This window comes from Amphiura filiformis, chromosome 10 (genome assembly GCF_039555335.1).
Source record: "Amphiura filiformis chromosome 10, Afil_fr2py, whole genome shotgun sequence".
NCBI lineage: Eukaryota > Metazoa > Echinodermata > Ophiuroidea > Amphilepidida > Amphiuridae > Amphiura > Amphiura filiformis.
The window spans coordinates 41,648,674-41,667,687 of NC_092637.1; the positions used below are offsets into that span (position 1 = coordinate 41,648,674).

The following is a 19,014-nucleotide window of genomic DNA, read 5'->3' on the forward strand; positions in this document are numbered from 1 at the left end:
AAATGCAATTTCTACACAAATAAACCTTTCAGATTACTTTCAAATGACGGATACGTTTAGAGATAAATGTGCACAATCTTATTTTACACTTTGCGACTATGCATCGGTTTATTTTCGCTAATGACAGAACGGATTGGTCGTGCATGTATTAAAATAACACCTATGTGACCCAACATTTTCATGATGTTTGCCCTGTCAAACAAAACTGTTACATACTCCCTTCACCATAATAAAAAACACGAGTTTATTCAACCAGAGGAACTTTAAATTGTTTTCAAATCCATGCGCTATGCTGCATTTAGAGTTCCCAAAGGAGATGGTATAAAACACAACATGTATCTCCCCATCATCCCATCCGACAACTATTCTAGTATGGAACTTTTGATTTTATAAGCACAACATTGACATGTGTGTACTTTCAGAAATGTAATAGGCCTAGTATAATAAGTGATTTTTCAAATTCCATGCCGTCTTACCGCCATGTTCTACCATATTGCTATATTTATCTGTATTATTCGTTTGTTTATTTGTTTACTTGATTTTCTATTTTTCTATTTACTCTATTTTTCTATTTACTTTATGTCTATTACTTTACTAACACATTGTCATCTCTCTTTTTTGAAGTTGTGGTGGCTCTGAAAAGAGCCGTTTGAATTTTGAAGAGTTTTTCCGCTTATGCGCGCTCTCCACGGATGCGGCGTGCCAGCTGGATGTCTTTCGGCATGATGGTCACACGCTTGGCATGGATTGCACACAGGTTGGTATCTTCAAAGAGGCCAACCAAGTATGCTTCGCTTGCCTCCTGCAGGGCCATGACGGCAGAACTCTGGAAGCGCAGCTCCGTCTTGAAGTCTTGGGCGATTTCACGGACCAGCCGCTGGAACGGTAGCTTGCGGATGAGGAGCTCGGTGCTCTTCTGGTAGCGACGGATCTCACGAAGCGCCACTGTACCTGGCCTGTAACGATGTGGTTTCTTCACACCGCCGGTTGCTGGTGCTGATTTGCGAGCTGCCTTGGTGGCAAGCTGCTTGCGTGGAGCCTTTCCTCCAGTAGATTTACGTGCGGTTTGCTTTGTACGAGCCATGATTTCGTTTCAACGTATCAATGAATATTGAATAAAGTTCAGCGTAAACGAGACCCTTTATATACCGGTCGGTTTCCGGGCGAAGAGTTTGCACCTCTTCGGTCATTGGTGGGTTCACCGCGGTTCCTGATTGGACGACAGAATCGATCATCTGATTGGACAACGAGCCGCGCAGCATGCATGCACGATAGATTTGGCATTGCTATTTTATATTTTCGATAAACATGGCAGATATTTAGGCACAATTCAATATTCATGACAGAAATTAGCAAAGTTTACACCGACTTTGTGTCAACATTATTGTAAACATGATAAGTACTCAAATGTGTAAAACAATTCATCAAAGTCGCCATCTATCATATGTTCATTTCATAATTATATAACAGCCAGCACTTTATTTTTTATTAAAGAATATAATGTGCAGCAAATATAAGGATAACACAACTAGCTTATTATTTTGTCGGTTTCTGTTTCTTATCTTATGTTATGTTCAATTATTACTCTGTATTCAGTTAACTATCTATCTATTTATTAACGAATTCATTTATTTATATATTTACTTAGTTAATAAGACACAATTTCATTTCTCTTTTTGGAAGTAATGGTGGCTCTGAAAAGAGCCGTTTGTTTTTAGGGAAGCGGTAGTTTCTTGAGTTTAACCGCCGAATCCGTACAAGGTACGCCCTTGGCGTTTCAGAGCGTAGACGACGTCCATTGCTGTGACCGTCTTTCTCTTGGCATGCTCGCAATATGTAACTGCATCACGGATGACATTCTCGAGGAAGACTTTCAACACACCACGGGTCTCTTCATAGATAAGACCAGAGATACGTTTCACACCACCTCGACGGGCCAAACGGCGGATAGCTGGTTTGGTGATACCCTGGATGTTATCACGCAAGACCTTGCGATGACGTTTGGCGCCACCTTTTCCAAGTCCCTTTCCTCCTTTACCACGGCCAGACATTGTTATCGGTTGTTTGTGCTTGTTTGCTGATCAAGAACAGAATGAACTTCCGACTGCACCTCGCGCTTCATAAACCAAGCTATTGCGGACGTGAGTGAAAAACTTCACCTGTCGTAGAGGGCGAGTCGCAGAGGGCGAAACCCGATCTCAAGTGTGTCTTCGTAATATGTCCACTGAATTATAAACGAAACGAAAATTAATACTAACAGTAATACAAGTAATGCTAATGATAGAAAAAAAAAGAAGAAGAAGAAGAAGAAGAAGAAGAAAAAAAAAAAAAAATCGTCGCAGATAAATTAAATTATGACATTTGGTTTGGCTTGTTCTTCGACTTACTTGCGTCTTATATACTAAGTACGCACTTTTTCATGCTCTATCTACATACATTGAATGATATTAACACTTACTAACAACTTGTAAAGAGCAGCGCCTACCCAAACTGAGGTGTTTCATACCCATCTTAATGTCAGATTTTGTGTCACCAACGATGTGCAATTAATTCTTTCACATATTTCACTCTATTCATCAAATTCATCTTCCAGTGTTTAAACGTTATACAATCTTTATATCAATAATATGTTTGTATTGGTCTACTGATTTTATATAGTTTTATTGAATATTTGAACTAGTTTTATTGAATAAAAGCAATGAAAGTCTTAACATATTTACAACACAATAATCATATCTCTTTTTGGAACTTGTGGTGGCTCTGAAAAGAGCCGTTTGTTTTTATGCAAAGCACATTTACTTGGAGGTTGTATATTTGGTGACAGCCTTTGTGCCTTCGCTGACAGCGTGTTTGGCCAGCTCTCCAGGTAGAAGAAGGCGGACAGCGGTCTGTACCTCTCGGCTGCTGATCGTGGATTTCTTGTTGTAATTAGCTAGGCGAAGCTTCCCCGGCGATGCGCTCGAAGATGTCGTTGACGAAACTGTTCATGATGCTCATGGCACGGCTTGATATACCAGTGTCTGGATGAACCTGCTTCAACACCTTGTAGATGTAGATACCGTAGCTTTCCTTTCTGCGCCTACGTCTTTTACCAGCAACCCCGGCTGGGCGACCCCGAGCCTTTCCTGCTTTCTTCGCACCTTTACCACTTGCTTTGGGAGACATGTTTACGCCCTAGAGTCAGACACTAGAATGATTGCGGAAGTTGCCGCGCGGTCGTATTTATATCGACTCGTATGCAAATTAGGGATCCAAAAACGGATCCTGCGTAAAGGGCGGCCTATTAATTTCCCGCTTGCCTGTGTGGGGCTGATTCATATAGAACGCTTTCAAACATTTCCCAAGTTATCATTATTATTGAATTAATTTATCACAAATCTATTTTGAAGAAGATACAAAAAAAAAAAAAAAAAAAAAAAAAAAAAAAAAAAAAAAAAAAAAAAAAAACTGAACGCATGCAAATTTATTAACAAAATTGCCGCAATAAAAAAAAGAAAAGAGATACATTTTCTCTCTCTCTCTCTTTTATTTTAAACCCGTTGTAGTTCCCATAGTGACAAAGAGTGATTTGGTGTGAATTTGGTGTAGATTTGAAGGCAAAGATCAAGGATCAAGGACGTAGGATCAAGATCAAGGATGCGAAGAAATAGCGTTTACATAAAATTGATATTTGCCAGGTTTAATCGAATGATTTGAGAATGCAGGCACATAGAGACAAAACCCCATAACTGTTGAACTTTGCGGACACAACACTGCGCCGAATGCACGGCGCAAGCTGATTGGTCGATCTCCGGGCGAGTGCAATGTGGCAGGATCCGCCCGAAGTGGTATATAAGCAGATCGGCGGATGTGTTTCGCCATTCAGTTTGATCTGACCTAGCAAGCTATACAAATCTGTTAAACATGTCTGGACGTGGTAAAGGAGGAAAAGCAAGATCTAAGGCCAAGAGCCGATCTTCAAAACTGGACTGCAGTTTCCAGTCGGTCGTGTACACCGTTTCTTGCGCAAAGGCAACTATGCTGAGCGTGTGGGAGCTGGTGCCCCAGTTTATTTGGCTGCTGTGATGGAGTATCTGGCTGCTGAGATCCTGGAGTTGGCCGGTAATGCTGCCCGAGACAACAAGAAGACAAGAATCAACCCGCGTCACTTACAACTTGCCATCCGCAACGACGAAGAGTTGAACAAGCTACTCAGCGGTGTCACCATCGCACAAGGTGGTGTCCTCCCGAACATCCAGGCTGTACTTCTACCGAAGAAGACCACCAAGGCGAAATAGACTTCTGTCATTTTCCCCATAAACAAACAGCTCTTTTCAGAGCCACCAAAACTCCAAAAAGAGAGATGATTGTGTTGTATACAAGATATAAATAAATATTAAGATAGTAAAAGTAAGGTCTTTAATACTATAAGTAATAACTAGTCTTTATAAATAAATAAACAAACATTACTATTATATTACACGCGTCACAGTATAAAGTTAATAATGCCTATCGGTATTGTGATTTTTGTATCTAGTGTTGTTTGAACATGACTGTATCATATAGCAATTTGTGTTCAGTATGAAGAAATCAAGTATTTGCCACATAGTTGTTGTCATTTTATTTACACTCTCCTTTTTACACATTCAGCGTCCGTCATTTTAGCTACTTACAATATTTTGCAAGACAGATGAAGCTAAACACTTTCATTTCATTTTTCCCCTGTCCTAATAATTACATATTGTTTACATATTGACTGACATTCATTTAATCTACGTTTGTTTTTATTACTACAGTGCTTTGACACTTAAAGGACCATTATCTCATTTTGGAAAATGTGGTGGCTCTGAAAAGAGCCGTTTGTTTTTGACACTGCGGTGACACAGGTTTACTTCTTCTTGGGTGCTGTCTTCTTTGTCTTCGTGGCAGTCTTCTTCTTAACAGGTGTTTTCTTTGCTGGCTTCTTTGTCGCTGCTTTCTTCGCTGGCTTTGCAGTCTTCTTTGGTGTGACTTTCTTAGCGGCTTTCTTTGTAGACTTCTTCTTCGTTGTCGTCTTCTTGACAGTCTTCTTTGTTGCTGCTGTCTTCTTTGCCTTTGCTGCCTCCTTCTTTGCCTTCAGCTTAGCTGCTTTCTTGACCTTCGCTGCCTCTCTTTTCTCCTTCTTCTTTTCGGCGGCTGCCTTCTTGCGTGCTGCTGCTTTAGCCTTAATCGCCTTTTCCTTTTCTGCGTCAGCTTTCTTGGTTCCCAGTTTGAAAGAACCACTGGCTCCCTGTCCTTTTACCTGGACCAGGCTGCCCTTGGTTACACAAGACTTCAAGGCTTTGTTGATGTGCGAGTTCAGCTTCTCAATGTCGCACTTGTAGTTTGCAGCGATGTATTTCTTGATGGCTGAAACAGACGACCCTTTCTTTTCTTTCAGAGCACCGACGGCGGCGACGACCATGTCAGGACATGGTGGATGAGCACGGGGCTTAGCGACCTTCTTGGTTTTCTGAGCAGTAGCCATGGTTGACGATATGAGTATCTTGCACGTTTTCAACTAGTGAAACAACAGTAATAAAGTACACGCTGTTGCGATGCGACTTCTATATCATCATTGCGGACGTGCGTGAAATCGCCGGATTCGTGATCTCGTGCAGCGCCATTTTTGGTGCATTTCCCCAAGCTGTGCTTGATGTCAAGCCAAAAATGCAATTTCTACACAAATAAACCTTTCAGATTACTTTCAAATGACGGATACGTTTAGAGATAAATGTGCACAATCTTATTTTACACTTTGCGACTATGCATCGGTTTATTTTCGCTAATGACAGAACGGATTGGTCGTGCATGTATTAAAATAACACCTATGTGACCCAACATTTTCATGATGTTTGCCCTGTCAAACAAAACTGTTACATACTCCTTCACCATAATAAAAAACACGAGTTTATTCAACCAGAGGAACTTTAAATTGTTTTCAAATCCATGCGCTATGCTGCATTTAGAGTTCCCAAAGGAGATGGTATAAAACACAACATGTATCTCCCCATCATCCCATCCGACAACTATTCTAGTATGGAACTTTTGATTTTATAAGCACAACATTGACATGTGTGTACTTTCAGAAATGTAATAGGCCTAGTATAATAAGTGATTTTTCAAATTCCATGCCGTCTTACCGCCATGTTCTACCATATTGCTATATTTATCTGTATTATTCGTTTGTTTATTTGTTTACTTGATTTTCTTTTTTCTATTTACTCTATTTTTCTATTTACTTTATGTCTATTACTTTACTAACACATTGTCATCTCTCTTTTTTGAAGTTGTGGTGGCTCTGAAAAGAGCCGTTTGAATTTTGAAGAGTTTTTCCGCTTATGCGCGCTCTCCACGGATGCGGCGTGCCAGCTGGATGTCTTTCGGCATGATGGTCACACGCTTGGCATGGATTGCACACAGGTTGGTATCTTCAAAGAGGCCAACCAAGTATGCTTCGCTTGCCTCCTGCAGGGCCATGACGGCAGAACTCTGGAAGCGCAGCGCCGTCTTGAAGTCTTGGGCGATTTCACGGACCAGCCGCTGGAACGGTAGCTTGCGGATGAGGAGCTCGGTGCTCTTCTGGTAGCGACGGATCTCACGAAGCGCCACTGTACCTGGCCTGTAACGATGTGGTTTCTTCACACCGCCGGTTGCTGGTGCTGATTTGCGAGCTGCCTTGGTGGCAAGCTGCTTGCGTGGAGCCTTTCCTCCAGTAGATTTACGTGCGGTTTGCTTTGTACGAGCCATGATTTCGTTTCAACGTATCAATGAATATTGAATAAAGTTCAGCGTAAACGAGACCCTTTATATACCGGTCGGTTTCCGGGCGAAGAGTTTGCACCTCTTCGGTCATTGGTGGGTTCACCGCGGTTCCTGATTGGACGACAGAATCGATCATCTGATTGGACAACGAGCCGCGCAGCATGCATGCACGATAGATTTGGCATTGCTATTTTATATTTTCGATAAACATGGCAGATATTTAGGCACAATTCAATATTCATGACAGAAATTAGCAAAGTTTACACCGACTTTGTGTCAACATTATTGTAAACATGATAAGTACTCAAATGTGTAAAACAATTCATCAAAGTCGCCATCTATCATATGTTCATTTCATAATTATATAACAGCCAGCACTTTATTTTTTATTAAAGAATATAATGTGCAGCAAATATAAGGATAACACAACTAGCTTATTATTTTGTCGGTTTCTGTTTCTTATCTTATGTTATGTTCAATTATTACTCTGTATTCAGTTAACTATCTATCTATTTATTAACGAATTCATTTATTTATATATTTACTTAGTTAATAAGACACAATTTCATTTCTCTTTTTGGAAGTAATGGTGGCTCTGAAAAGAGCCGTTTGTTTTTAGGGAAGCGGTAGTTTCTTGAGTTTAACCGCCGAATCCGTACAAGGTACGCCCTTGGCGTTTCAGAGCGTAGACGACGTCCATTGCTGTGACCGTCTTTCTCTTGGCATGCTCGCAATATGTAACTGCATCACGGATGACATTCTCGAGGAAGACTTTCAACACACCACGGGTCTCTTCATAGATAAGACCAGAGATACGTTTCACACCACCTCGACGGGCCAAACGGCGGATAGCTGGTTTGGTGATACCCTGGATGTTATCACGCAAGACCTTGCGATGACCTTTGGCGCCACCTTTTCCAAGTCCCTTTCCTCCTTTACCACGGCCAGACATTGTTATCGGTTGTTTGTGCTTGTTTGCTGATCAAGAACAGAATGAACTTCCGACTGCACCTCGCGCTTCATAAACCAAGCTATTGCGGACGTGAGTGAAAAACTTCACCTGTCGTAGGGGGCGAGTCGCAGAGGGCGAAACCCGATCTCAAGTGTGTCTTCGTAATATGTCCACTGAATTATAAACGAAACGAGAATTAATACTAACAGTAATACAAGTAATGCTAATGATAGATAAAAAAGAAGAAGAAGAAGAAGAAGAAGAGAAAAAAATCGTCGCAGATAAATTAAATTATGACATTTGGTTTGGCTTGTTCTTCGACTTACTTGCGTCTTATATACTAAGTACGCACTTTTTCATGCTCTATCTACATACATTGAATGATATTAACACTTACTAACAACTTGTAAAGAGCAGCGCCTACCCAAACTGAGGTGTTTCATACCCATCTTAATGTCAGATTTTGTGTCACCAACGATGTGCAATTAATTCTTTCACATATTTCACTCTATTCATCAAATTCATCTTCCAGTGTTTAAACGTTATACAATCTTTATATCAATAATATGTTTGTATTGGTCTACTGATTTTATATAGTTTTATTGAATATTTGAACTAGTTTTATTGAATAAAAGCAATGAAAGTCTTAACATATTTACAACACAATAATCATATCTCTTTTTGGAACTTGTGGTGGCTCTGAAAAGAGCCGTTTGTTTTATGCAAAGCACATTTACTTGGAGGTTGTATATTTGGTGACAGCCTTTGTGCCTTCGCTGACAGCGTGTTTGGCCAGCTCTCCAGGTAGAAGAAGGCGGACAGCGGTCTGTACCTCTCGGCTGCTGATCGTGGATTTCTTGTTGTAATTAGCTGGGCGAAGCTTCCCCGGCGATGCGCTCGAAGATGTCGTTGACGAAACTGTTCATGATGCTCATGGCACGGCTTGATATACCAGTGTCTGGATGAACCTGCTCAACACCTTGTAGATGTAGATACCGTAGCTTTCCTTTCTGCGCCTACGTCTTTTACCAGCAACCCCGGCTGGGCGACCCCGAGCCTTTCCTGCTTTCTTCGCACCTTTACCACTTGCTTTGGGAGACATGTTTACGCACTAGAGTCAGACACTAGAATGATTGCGGAAGTTGCCGCGCGGTCGTATTTATATCGACTCGTATGCAAATTAGGGATCCAAAAACGGATCCTGCGTAAAGGGCGGCCTATTAATTTCCCGCTTGCCTGTGTGGGGCTGATTCATATAGAACGCTTTCAAACATTTCCCAAGTTATCATTATTATTGAATTAATTTATCACAAATCTATTTTGAAGAAGATACAAAAAAAAAAAAAAAAAAAAAAAAAAAAAAAAAAAAAAAAAAAAAAAAAAAAAAGAAAACTGAACGCATGCAAATTTATTAACAAAATTGCCGCAAAAAAAAAAGAAAAGAGATACATTTTTCTCTCTCTCTCTTTTATTTTAAACCCGTTGTAGTTCCCATAGTGACAAAGAGTGATTTGGTGTGAATTTGGTGTAGATTTGAAGGCAAAGATCAAGGATCAAGGACGTAGGATCAAGATCAAGGATGCGAAGAAATAGCGTTTACATAAAATTGATATTTGCCAGGTTTAATCGAATGATTTGAGAATGCAGGCACATAGAGACAAAACCCCATAACTGTTGAACTTTGCGGACACAACACTGCGCCGAATGCACGGCGCAAGCTGATTGGTCGATTTCCGGGCGAGTGCAATGTGGCAGGATCCGCCCGAAGTGGTATATAAGCAGATCGGCGGATGTGTTTCGCCATTCAGTTTGATCTGACCTAGCAAGCTATACAAATCTGTTAAACATGTCTGGACGTGGTAAAGGAGGAAAAGCAAGATCTAAGGCCAAGAGCCGATCTTCACGAGCTTGACTGCAGTTTCCAGTCGGTCGTGTACACCGTTTCTTGCGCAAAGGCAACTATGCTGAGCGTGTGGGAGCTGGTGCCCCAGTTTATTTGGCTGCTGTGATGGAGTATCTGGCTGCTGAGATCCTGGAGTTGGCCGGTAATGCTGCCCGAGACAACAAGAAGACAAGAATCAACCCGCGTCACTTACAACTTGCCATCCGCAACGACGAAGAGTTGAACAAGCTACTCAGCGGTGTCACCATCGCACAAGGTGGTGTCCTCCCGAACATCCAGGCTGTACTTCTACCGAAGAAGACCACCAAGGCGAAATAGACTTCTGTCATTTTCCCCCATAAACAAACGGCTCTTTTCAGAGCCACCAAAACTCCCAAAAAGAGAGATGATTGTGTTGTATACAAGATATAAATAAATATTAAGATAGTAAAAGTAAGGTCTTTAATACTATAAGTAATAACTAGTCTTTATAAATAAATAAACAAACATTACTATTATATTACACGCGTCACAGTATAAAGTTAATAATGCCTATCGGTATTGTGATTTTTGTATCTAGTGTTGTTTGAACATGACTGTATCATATAGCAATTTGTGTTCAGTATGAAGAAATCAAGTATTTGCCACATAGTTGTTGTCATTTTATTTACACTCTCCTTTTTACACATTCAGCGTCCGTCATTTTAGCTACTTACAATATTTTGCAAGACGAGTGAAGCTAAACACTTTCATTTCATTTTTCCCCTGTCCTAATAATTACATATTGTTTACATATTGACTGACATTCATTTAATCTACGTTTGTTTTTATTACTACAGTGCTTTGACACTTAAAGGACCATTATCTCATTTTGGAAAATGTGGTGGCTCTGAAAAGAGCCGTTTGTTTTTGAGACTGCGGTGACACAGGTTTACTTCTTCTTGGGTGCTGTCTTCTTTGTCTTCGTGGCAGTCTTCTTCTTAACAGGTGTTTTCTTTGCTGGCTTCTTTGTCGCTGCTTTCTTCGCTGGCTTTGCAGTCTTCTTTGGTGTGACTTTCTTAGCGGCTTTCTTTGTAGACTTCTTCTTCGTTGTCGTCTTCTTGACAGTCTTCTTTGTTGCTGCTGTCTTCTTTGCCTTTGCTGCCTCCTTCTTTGCCTTCAGCTTAGCTGCTTTCTTGACCTTCGCTGCCTCTCTTTTCTCCTTCTTCTTTTCGGCGGCTGCCTTCTTGCGTGCTGCTGCTTTAGCCTTAATCGCCTTTTCCTTTTCTGCGTCAGCTTTCTTGGTTCCCAGTTTGAAAGAACCACTGGCTCCCTGTCCTTTTACCTGGACCAGGCTGCCCTTGGTTACACAAGACTTCAAGGCTTTGTTGATGTGCGAGTTCAGCTTCTCAATGTCGCACTTGTAGTTTGCAGCGATGTATTTCTTGATGGCTGAAACAGACGACCCTTTCTTTTCTTTCAGAGCACCGACGGCGGCGACGACCATGTCAGGACATGGTGGATGAGCACGGGGCTTAGCGACCTTCTTGGTTTTCTGAGCAGTAGCCATGGTTGACGATATGAGTATCTTGCACGTGTTTCAACTAGTGAAACAACAGTAATAAAGTACACGCTGTTGCGATGCGACTTCTATATCATCATTGCGGACGTGCGTGAAATCGCCGGATTCGTGATCTCGTGCAGCGCCATTTTTGGTGCATTTCCCCTAAGCTGTGCTTGATGTCAAACCAAAAATGCAATTTCTACACAAATAAACCTTTCAGATTACTTTCAAATGACGGATACGTTTAGAGATAAATGTGCACAATCTTATTTTACACTTTGCGACTATGCATCGGTTTATTTTCGCTAATGACAGAACGGATTGGTCGTGCATGTATTAAAATAACACCTATGTGACCCAACATTTTCATGATGTTTGCCCTGTCAAACAAAACTGTTACATACTCCCTTCACCATAATAAAAAACACGAGTTTATTCAACCAGAGGAACTTTAAATTGTTTTCAAATCCATGCGCTATGCTGCATTTAGAGTTCCCAAAGGAGATGGTATAAAACACAACATGTATCTCCCCATCATCCCATCCGACAACTATTCTAGTATGGAACTTTTGATTTTATAAGCACAACATTGACATGTGTGTACTTTCAGAAATGTAATAGGCCTAGTATAATAAGTGATTTTTCAAATTCCATGCCGTCTTACCGCCATGTTCTACCATATTGCTATATTTATCTGTATTATTCGTTTGTTTATTTGTTTACTTGATTTTCTATTTTTCTATTTACTCTATTTTTCTATTTACTTTATGTCTATTACTTTACTAACACATTGTCATCTCTCTTTTTTGAAGTTGTGGTGGCTCTGAAAAGAGCCGTTTGAATTTTGAAGAGTTTTTCCGCTTATGCGCGCTCTCCACGGATGCGGCGTGCCAGCTGGATGTCTTTCGGCATGATGGTCACACGCTTGGCATGGATTGCACACAGGTTGGTATCTTCAAAGAGGCCAACCAAGTATGCTTCGCTTGCCTCCTGCAGGGCCATGACGGCAGAACTCTGGAAGCGCAGCGCCGTCTTGAAGTCTTGGGCGATTTCACGGACCAGCCGCTGGAACGGTAGCTTGCGGATGAGGAGCTCGGTGCTCTTCTGGTAGCGACGGATCTCACGAAGCGCCACTGTACCTGGCCTGTAACGATGTGGTTTCTTCACACCGCCGGTTGCTGGTGCTGATTTGCGAGCTGCCTTGGTGGCAAGCTGCTTGCGTGGAGCCTTTCCTCCAGTAGATTTACGTGCGGTTTGCTTTGTACGAGCCATGATTTCGTTTCAACGTATCAATGAATATTGAATAAAGTTCAGCGTAAACGAGACCCTTTATATACCGGTCGGTTTCCGGGCGAAGAGTTTGCACCTCTTCGGTCATTGGTGGGTTCACCGCGGTTCCTGATTGGACGACAGAATCGATCATCTGATTGGACAACGAGCCGCGCAGCATGCATGCACGATAGATTTGGCATTGCTATTTTATATTTTCGATAAACATGGCAGATATTTAGGCACAATTCAATATTCATGACAGAAATTAGCAAAGTTTACACCGACTTTGTGTCAACATTATTGTAAACATGATAAGTACTCAAATGTGTAAAACAATTCATCAAAGTCGCCATCTATCATATGTTCATTTCATAATTATATAACAGCCAGCACTTTATTTTTTATTAAAGAATATAATGTGCAGCAAATATAAGGATAACACAACTAGCTTATTATTTTGTCGGTTTCTGTTTCTTATCTTATGTTATGTTCAATTATTACTCTGTATTCAGTTAACTATCTATCTATTTATTAACGAATTCATTTATTTATATATTTACTTAGTTAATAAGACACAATTTCATTTCTCTTTTTGGAAGTAATGGTGGCTCTGAAAAGAGCCGTTTGTTTTTAGGGAAGCGGTAGTTTCTTGAGTTTAACCGCCGAATCCGTACAAGGTACGCCCTTGGCGTTTCAGAGCGTAGACGACGTCCATTGCTGTGACCGTCTTTCTCTTGGCATGCTCGCAATATGTAACTGCATCACGGATGACATTCTCGAGGAAGACTTTCAACACCACGGGTCTCTTCATAGATAAGACCAGAGATACGTTTCACACCACCTCGACGGGCCAAACGGCGGATAGCTGGTTTGGTGATACCCTGGATGTTATCACGCAAGACCTTGCGATGACGTTTGCCGCCACCTTTTCCAAGTCCCTTTCCTCCTTTACCACGGCCAGACATTGTTATCGGTTGTTTGTGCTTGTTTGCTGATCAAGAACAGAATGAACTTCCGACTGCACCTCGCGCTTCATAAACCAAGCTATTGCGGACGTGAGTGAAAAACTTCACCTGTCGTAGAGGGCGAGTCGCAGAGGGCGAAACCCGATCTCAAGTGTGTCTTCGTAATATGTCCACTGAATTATAAACGAAACGAGAATTAATACTAACAGTAATACAAGTAATGCTAATGATAGATAAAAAAAAAAAAAAAGAAGAAGAAGAAGAAGAAGAGAAAAAAATCGTCGCAGATAAATTAAATTATGACATTTGGTTTGGCTTGTTCTTCGACTTACTTGCGTCTTATATACTAAGTACGCACTTTTTCATGCTCTATCTACATACATTGAATGATATTAACACTTACTAACAAATTGTAAAGAGCAGCGCCTACCCAAACTGAGGTGTTTCATACCCATCTTAATGTCAGATTTTGTGTCACCAACGATGTGCAATTAATTCTTTCACATATTTCACTCTATTCATCAAATTCATCTTCCAGTGTTTAAACGTTATACAATCTTTATATCAATAATATGTTTGTATTGGTCTACTGATTTTATATAGTTTTATTGAATATTTGAACTAGTTTTATTGAATAAAAGCAATGAAAGTCTTAACATATTTACAACACAATAATCATATCTCTTTTTGGAACTTGTGGTGGCTCTGAAAAAGAGCCGTTTGTTTTTATGCAAAGCACATTTACTTGGAGGTTGTATATTTGGTGACAGCCTTTGTGCCTTCGCTGACAGCGTGTTTGGCCAGCTCTCCAGGTAGAAGAAGGCGGACAGCGGTCTGTACCTCTCGGCTGCTGATCGTGGATTTCTTGTTGTAATTAGCTAGGCGAGAAGCTTCCCCGGCGATGCGCTCGAAGATGTCGTTGACGAAACTGTTCATGATGCTCATGGCACGGCTTGATATACCAGTGTCTGGATGAACCTGCTTCAACACCTTGTAGATGTAGATACCGTAGCTTTCCTTTCTGCGCCTACGTCTTTTACCAGCAACCCCGGCTGGGCGACCCCGAGCCTTTCCTGCTTTCTTCGCACCTTTACCACTTGCTTTGGGAGACATGTTTACGCACTAGAGTCAGACACTAGAATGATTGCGGAAGTTGCCGCGCGGTCGTATTTATATCGACTCGTATGCAAATTAGGGATCCAAAAACGGATCCTGCGTAAAGGGCGGCCTATTAATTTCCCGCTTGCCTGTGTGGGGCTGATTCATATAGAACGCTTTCAAACATTTCCCAAGTTATCATTATTATTGAATTAATTTATCACAAATCTATTTTGAAGAAGAAAAAAAAAAAAAAAAAAAAAAAAAAAAAAAAAAAAAAAAAAAAAAAAAAAGAAAACTGAACGCATGAAAATTTATTAACAAAATTGCCGCAATAAAAAAAAAAAAAAGAGATACATTTTTTTCTCTCTCTCTCTTTTATTTTAAACCCGTTGTAGTTCCCATAGTGACAAAAGAGTGATTTGGTGTGAATTTGGTGTAGATTTGAAGGCAAAGATCAAGGATCAAGGACGTAGGATCAAGATCAAGGATGCGAAGAAATAGCGTTTACATAAAATTGATATTTGCCAGGTTTAATCGAATGATTTGAGAATGCAGGCACATAGAGACAAAACCCCATAACTGTTGAACTTTGCGGACACAACACTGCGCCGAATGCACGGCGCAAGCTGATTGGTCGCTTTCCGGGCGAGTGCAATGTGGCAGGATCCGCCCGAAGTGGTATATAAGCAGATCGGCGGATGTGTTTCGCCATTCAGTTTGATCTGACCTAGCAAGCTATACAAATCTGTTAAACATGTCTGGACGTGGTAAAGGAGGAAAAGCAAGATCTAAGGCCAAGAGCCGATCTTCAAGAGCTGGACTGCAGTTTCCAGTCGGTCGTGTACACCGTTTCTTGCGCAAAGGCAACTATGCTGAGCGTGTGGGAGCTGGTGCCCCAGTTTATTTGGCTGCTGTGATGGAGTATCTGGCTGCTGAGATCCTGGAGTTGGCCGGTAATGCTGCCCGAGACAACAAGAAGACAAGAATCAACCCGCGTCACTTACAACTTGCCATCCGCAACGACGAAGAGTTGAACAAGCTACTCAGCGGTGTCACCATCGCACAAGGTGGTGTCCTCCCCACCCAGGCTGTACTTCTACCGAAGAAGACCACCAAGGCGAAATAGACTTCTGTCATTTTCCCCCATCAACAAACAGCTCTTTTCAGAGCCACCAACACTCCCAAAAAGAGAGATGATTGTGTTGTATACAAGATATAAATAAATATTAAGATAGTAAAGTAAGGTCTTTAATACTATAAGTAATAACTAGTCTTTATAAATAAATAAACAAACATTACTATTATATTACACGCGTCACAGTATAAAGTTAATAATGCCTATCGGTATTGTGATTTTTGTATCTAGTGTTGTTTGAACATGACTGTATCATATAGCAATTTGTGTTCAGTATGAAGAAATCAAGTATTTGCCACATAGTTGTTGTCATTTTATTTACACTCTCCTTTTTACACATTCAGCGTCCGTCATTTTAGCTACTTACAATATTTTGCAAGACGAATGAAGCTAAACACTTTCATTTCATTTTTTCCCCCTGTCCTAATAATTACATATTGTTTACATATTGACTGACATTCATTTAATCTACGTTTGTTTTTATTACTACAGTGCTTTGATACTTACAGGACCATTATCTCATTTTAGAAAATGTGGTGGCTCTGAAAAGAGCCGTTTGTTTTTTGACACTGCGGTGACACAGGTTTACTTCTTCTTGGGTCTTCTTTGTCTTCGTGGCAGTCTTCTTCTTAACAGGTGTTTTCTTTGCTGGCTTCTTTGTCGCTGCTTTCTTCGCTGGCTTTGCAGTCTTCTTTGGTGTGACTTTCTTAGCGGCTTTCTTTGTAGACTTCTTCTTCGTTGTCGTCTTCTTGACAGTCTTCTTTGTTGCTGCTGTCTTCTTTGCCTTTGCTGCCTCCTTCTTTGCCTTCAGCTTAGCTGCTTTCTTGACCTTCGCTGCCTCTCTTTTCTCCTTCTTCTTTTCGGCGGCTGCCTTCTTGCGTGCTGCTGCTTTAGCCTTAATCGCCTTTTCCTTTTCTGCGTCAGCTTTCTTGGTTCCCAGTTTGAAAGAACCACTGGCTCCCTGTCCTTTTACCTGGACCAGGCTGCCCTTGGTTACACAAGACTTCAAGGCTTTGTTGATGTGCGAGTTCAGCTTCTCAATGTCGCACTTGTAGTTTGCAGCGATGTATTTCTTGATGGCTGAAACAGACGACCCTTCTTTTCTTTCAGAGCACCGACGGCGGCGACGACCATGTCAGGACATGGTGGATGAGCACGGGGCTTAGCGACCTTCTTGGTTTTCTGAGCAGTAGCCATGGTTGACGATATGAGTATCTTGCACGTTTTTCAACTAGTGAAACAACAGTAATAAAGTACACGCTGTTGCGATGCGACTTCTATATCATCATTGCGGACGTGCGTGAAATCGCCGGATTCGTGATCTCGTGCAGCGCCATTTTTGGTGCATTTCCCCTAAAGCTGTGCTTGATGTCAAGCCAAAAATGCAATTTCTACACAAATAAACCTTTCAGATTACTTTCAAATGACGGATACGTTTAGAGATAAATGTGCACAATCTTATTTTACACTTTGCGACTATGCATCGGTTTATTTTCGCTAATGACAGAACGGATTGGTCGTGCATGTATTAAAATAACACCTATGTGACCCAACATTTTCATGATGTTTGCCCTGTCAAACAAAACTGTTACATACTCCCTTCACCATAATAAAAAACACGAGTTTATTCAACCAGAGGAACTTTAAATTGTTTTCAAATCCATGCGCTATGCTGCATTTAGAGTTCCCAAAGGAGATGGTATAAAACACAACATGTATCTCCCCATCATCCCATCCGACAACTATTCTAGTATGGAACTTTTGATTTTATAAGCACAACATTGACATGTGTGTACTTTCAGAAATGTAATAGGCCTAGTATAATAAGTGATTTTTCAAATTCCATGCCGTCTTACCGCCATGTTCTACCATATTGCTATATTTATCTGTATTATTCGTTTGTTTATTTGTTTACTTGATTTTCTATTTTCTATTTACTCTATTTTTCTATTTACTTTATGTCTATTACTTTACTAACACATTGTCATCTCTCTTTTTTGAAGTTGTGGTGGCTCTGAAAAGAGCCGTTTGAATTTTGAAGAGTTTTTCCGCTTATGCGCGCTCTCCACGGATGCGGCGTGCCAGCTGGATGTCTTTCGGCATGATGGTCACACGCTTGGCATGGATTGCACACAGGTTGGTATCTTCAAAGAGGCCAACCAAGTATGCTTCGCTTGCCTCCTGCAGGGCCATGACGGCAGAACTCTGGAAGCGCAACTCCGTCTTGAAGTCTTGGGCGATTTCACGGACCAGCCGCTGGAACGGTAGCTTGCGGATGAGGAGCTCGGTGCTCTTCTGGTAGCGACGGATCTCACGAAGCGCCACTGTACCTGGCCTGTAACGATGTGGTTTCTTCACACCGCCGGTTGCTGGTGCTGATTTGCGAGCTGCCTTGGTGGCAAGCTGCTTGCGTGGAGCCTTTCCTCCAGTAGATTTACGTGCGGTTTGCTTTGTACGAGCCATGATTTCGTTTCAACGTATCAATGAATATTGAATAAAGTTCAGCGTAAACGAGACCCTTTATATACCGGTCGGTTTCCGGGCGAAGAGTTTACCTCTTCGGTCATTGGTGGGTTCACCGCGGTTCCTGATTGGACGACAGAATCGATCATCTGATTGGACAACGAGCCGCGCAGCATGCATGCACGATAGATTTGGCATTGCTATTTTATATTTTCGATAAACATGGCAGATATTTAGGCACAATTCAATATTCATGACAGAAATTAGCAAAGTTTACACCGACTTTGTGTCAACATTATTGTAAACATGATAAGTACTCAAATGTGTAAAACAATTCATCAAAGTCGCCATCTATCATATGTTCATTTCATAATTATATAACAGCCAGCACTTTATTTTTTATTAAAGAATATAATGTGCAGCAAATATAAGGATAACACAACTAGCTTATTATTTTGTCGGTTTCTGTTTCTTATCTTATGTTATGTTCAATTATTACTCTGTATTCAGTTAACTATCTATCTATTTATTAACGAATTCATTTATTTATATATTTACTTAGTTAATAAGACACAATTTCATTTCTCTTTTTGGAAGTAATGGTGGCTCTGAAAAGAGCCGTTTGTTTTTAGGGAAGCGGTAGTTTCTTGAGTTTAACCGCCGAATCCGTACAAGGTACGCCCTTGGCGTTTCAGAGCGTAGACGACGTCCATTGCTGTGACCGTCTTTCTCTTGGCATGCTCGCAATATGTAACTGCATCACGGATGACATTCTCGAGGAAGACTTTCAACACACCACGGGTCTCTTCATAGATAAGACCAGAGATACGTTTCACACCACCTCGACGGGCCAAACGGCGGATAGCTGGTTTGGTGATACCCTGGATGTTATCACGCAAGACCTTGCGATGACGTTTGCGCCACCTTTTCCAAGTCCCT

General features: G+C 41.1%; 10 protein-coding genes and 4 pseudogenes across 10 annotated transcripts; 3 read left to right on the forward strand and 11 right to left on the reverse strand.

Moving 5' to 3' along the window:
- Positions 1–22: 22 nt before the first annotated feature.
- LOC140162261 (histone H3, embryonic) lies at positions 23–1,169 on the reverse strand. The gene has a single exon (XM_072185509.1). It carries the CDS (start codon positions 1,082–1,084, stop codon positions 674–676), a length of 411 nt encoding a protein of 136 aa, XP_072041610.1. The 5' UTR covers positions 1,085–1,169; the 3' UTR covers positions 23–673.
- Positions 1,170–1,407: 238 nt separating this feature from the next.
- LOC140162262 (histone H4) lies at positions 1,408–2,115 on the reverse strand. Its single transcript, XM_072185510.1, has one exon. It carries the CDS (start codon positions 2,049–2,051, stop codon positions 1,740–1,742), a length of 312 nt encoding a protein of 103 aa, XP_072041611.1. The 5' UTR covers positions 2,052–2,115; the 3' UTR covers positions 1,408–1,739.
- A 332-nt stretch (positions 2,116–2,447) lies between these two features.
- Positions 2,448–3,167, reverse strand: LOC140162263 (late histone H2B.2.1-like; annotated as a pseudogene).
- A 637-nt stretch (positions 3,168–3,804) lies between these two features.
- LOC140162264 (histone H2A-like) lies at positions 3,805–4,299 on the forward strand (annotated as a pseudogene).
- A 404-nt stretch (positions 4,300–4,703) lies between these two features.
- LOC140162265 (uncharacterized) lies at positions 4,704–5,509 on the reverse strand. Its single transcript, XM_072185511.1, has one exon. The coding sequence runs from the start codon at positions 5,483–5,485 to the stop codon at positions 4,868–4,870; it is 618 nt and encodes a 205-aa protein (XP_072041612.1). The 5' UTR covers positions 5,486–5,509; the 3' UTR covers positions 4,704–4,867.
- Positions 5,510–6,221: 712 nt separating this feature from the next.
- LOC140162266 (histone H3, embryonic-like) lies at positions 6,222–6,832 on the reverse strand. The gene has a single exon (XM_072185512.1). It carries the CDS (start codon positions 6,745–6,747, stop codon positions 6,337–6,339), a length of 411 nt encoding a protein of 136 aa, XP_072041613.1. The 5' UTR covers positions 6,748–6,832; the 3' UTR covers positions 6,222–6,336.
- Positions 6,833–6,980: 148 nt separating this feature from the next.
- Positions 6,981–7,729, reverse strand: LOC140162267 (histone H4-like). Its single transcript, XM_072185513.1, has one exon. It carries the CDS (start codon positions 7,712–7,714, stop codon positions 7,403–7,405), a length of 312 nt encoding a protein of 103 aa, XP_072041614.1. The 5' UTR covers positions 7,715–7,729; the 3' UTR covers positions 6,981–7,402.
- A 707-nt stretch (positions 7,730–8,436) lies between these two features.
- Positions 8,437–8,997, reverse strand: LOC140162268 (late histone H2B.2.1-like; annotated as a pseudogene).
- A 189-nt stretch (positions 8,998–9,186) lies between these two features.
- Positions 9,187–10,316, forward strand: LOC140162269 (histone H2A-like; annotated as a pseudogene).
- Positions 10,317–10,517: 201 nt separating this feature from the next.
- On the reverse strand, positions 10,518–11,164 carry LOC140162270 (uncharacterized). The gene has a single exon (XM_072185514.1). The coding sequence runs from the start codon at positions 11,143–11,145 to the stop codon at positions 10,528–10,530; it is 618 nt and encodes a 205-aa protein (XP_072041615.1). The 5' UTR covers positions 11,146–11,164; the 3' UTR covers positions 10,518–10,527.
- A 180-nt stretch (positions 11,165–11,344) lies between these two features.
- Positions 11,345–13,204, reverse strand: LOC140162271 (histone H3, embryonic-like). The gene has a single exon (XM_072185515.1). It carries the CDS (start codon positions 12,409–12,411, stop codon positions 12,001–12,003), a length of 411 nt encoding a protein of 136 aa, XP_072041616.1. The 5' UTR covers positions 12,412–13,204; the 3' UTR covers positions 11,345–12,000.
- An 886-nt stretch (positions 13,205–14,090) lies between these two features.
- LOC140162272 (late histone H2B.2.1-like) lies at positions 14,091–14,542 on the reverse strand. Its single transcript, XM_072185516.1, has one exon. It carries the CDS (start codon positions 14,487–14,489, stop codon positions 14,118–14,120), a length of 372 nt encoding a protein of 123 aa, XP_072041617.1. The 5' UTR covers positions 14,490–14,542; the 3' UTR covers positions 14,091–14,117.
- Positions 14,543–15,131: 589 nt separating this feature from the next.
- Positions 15,132–15,603, forward strand: LOC140162273 (histone H2A-like). Its single transcript, XM_072185517.1, has one exon. It carries the CDS (start codon positions 15,232–15,234, stop codon positions 15,601–15,603), a length of 372 nt encoding a protein of 123 aa, XP_072041618.1. The 5' UTR covers positions 15,132–15,231.
- Positions 15,604–17,009: 1,406 nt separating this feature from the next.
- LOC140162274 (histone H3, embryonic) lies at positions 17,010–18,115 on the reverse strand. The gene has a single exon (XM_072185518.1). It carries the CDS (start codon positions 18,073–18,075, stop codon positions 17,665–17,667), a length of 411 nt encoding a protein of 136 aa, XP_072041619.1. The 5' UTR covers positions 18,076–18,115; the 3' UTR covers positions 17,010–17,664.
- Positions 18,116–19,014: the final 899 nt, after the last annotated feature.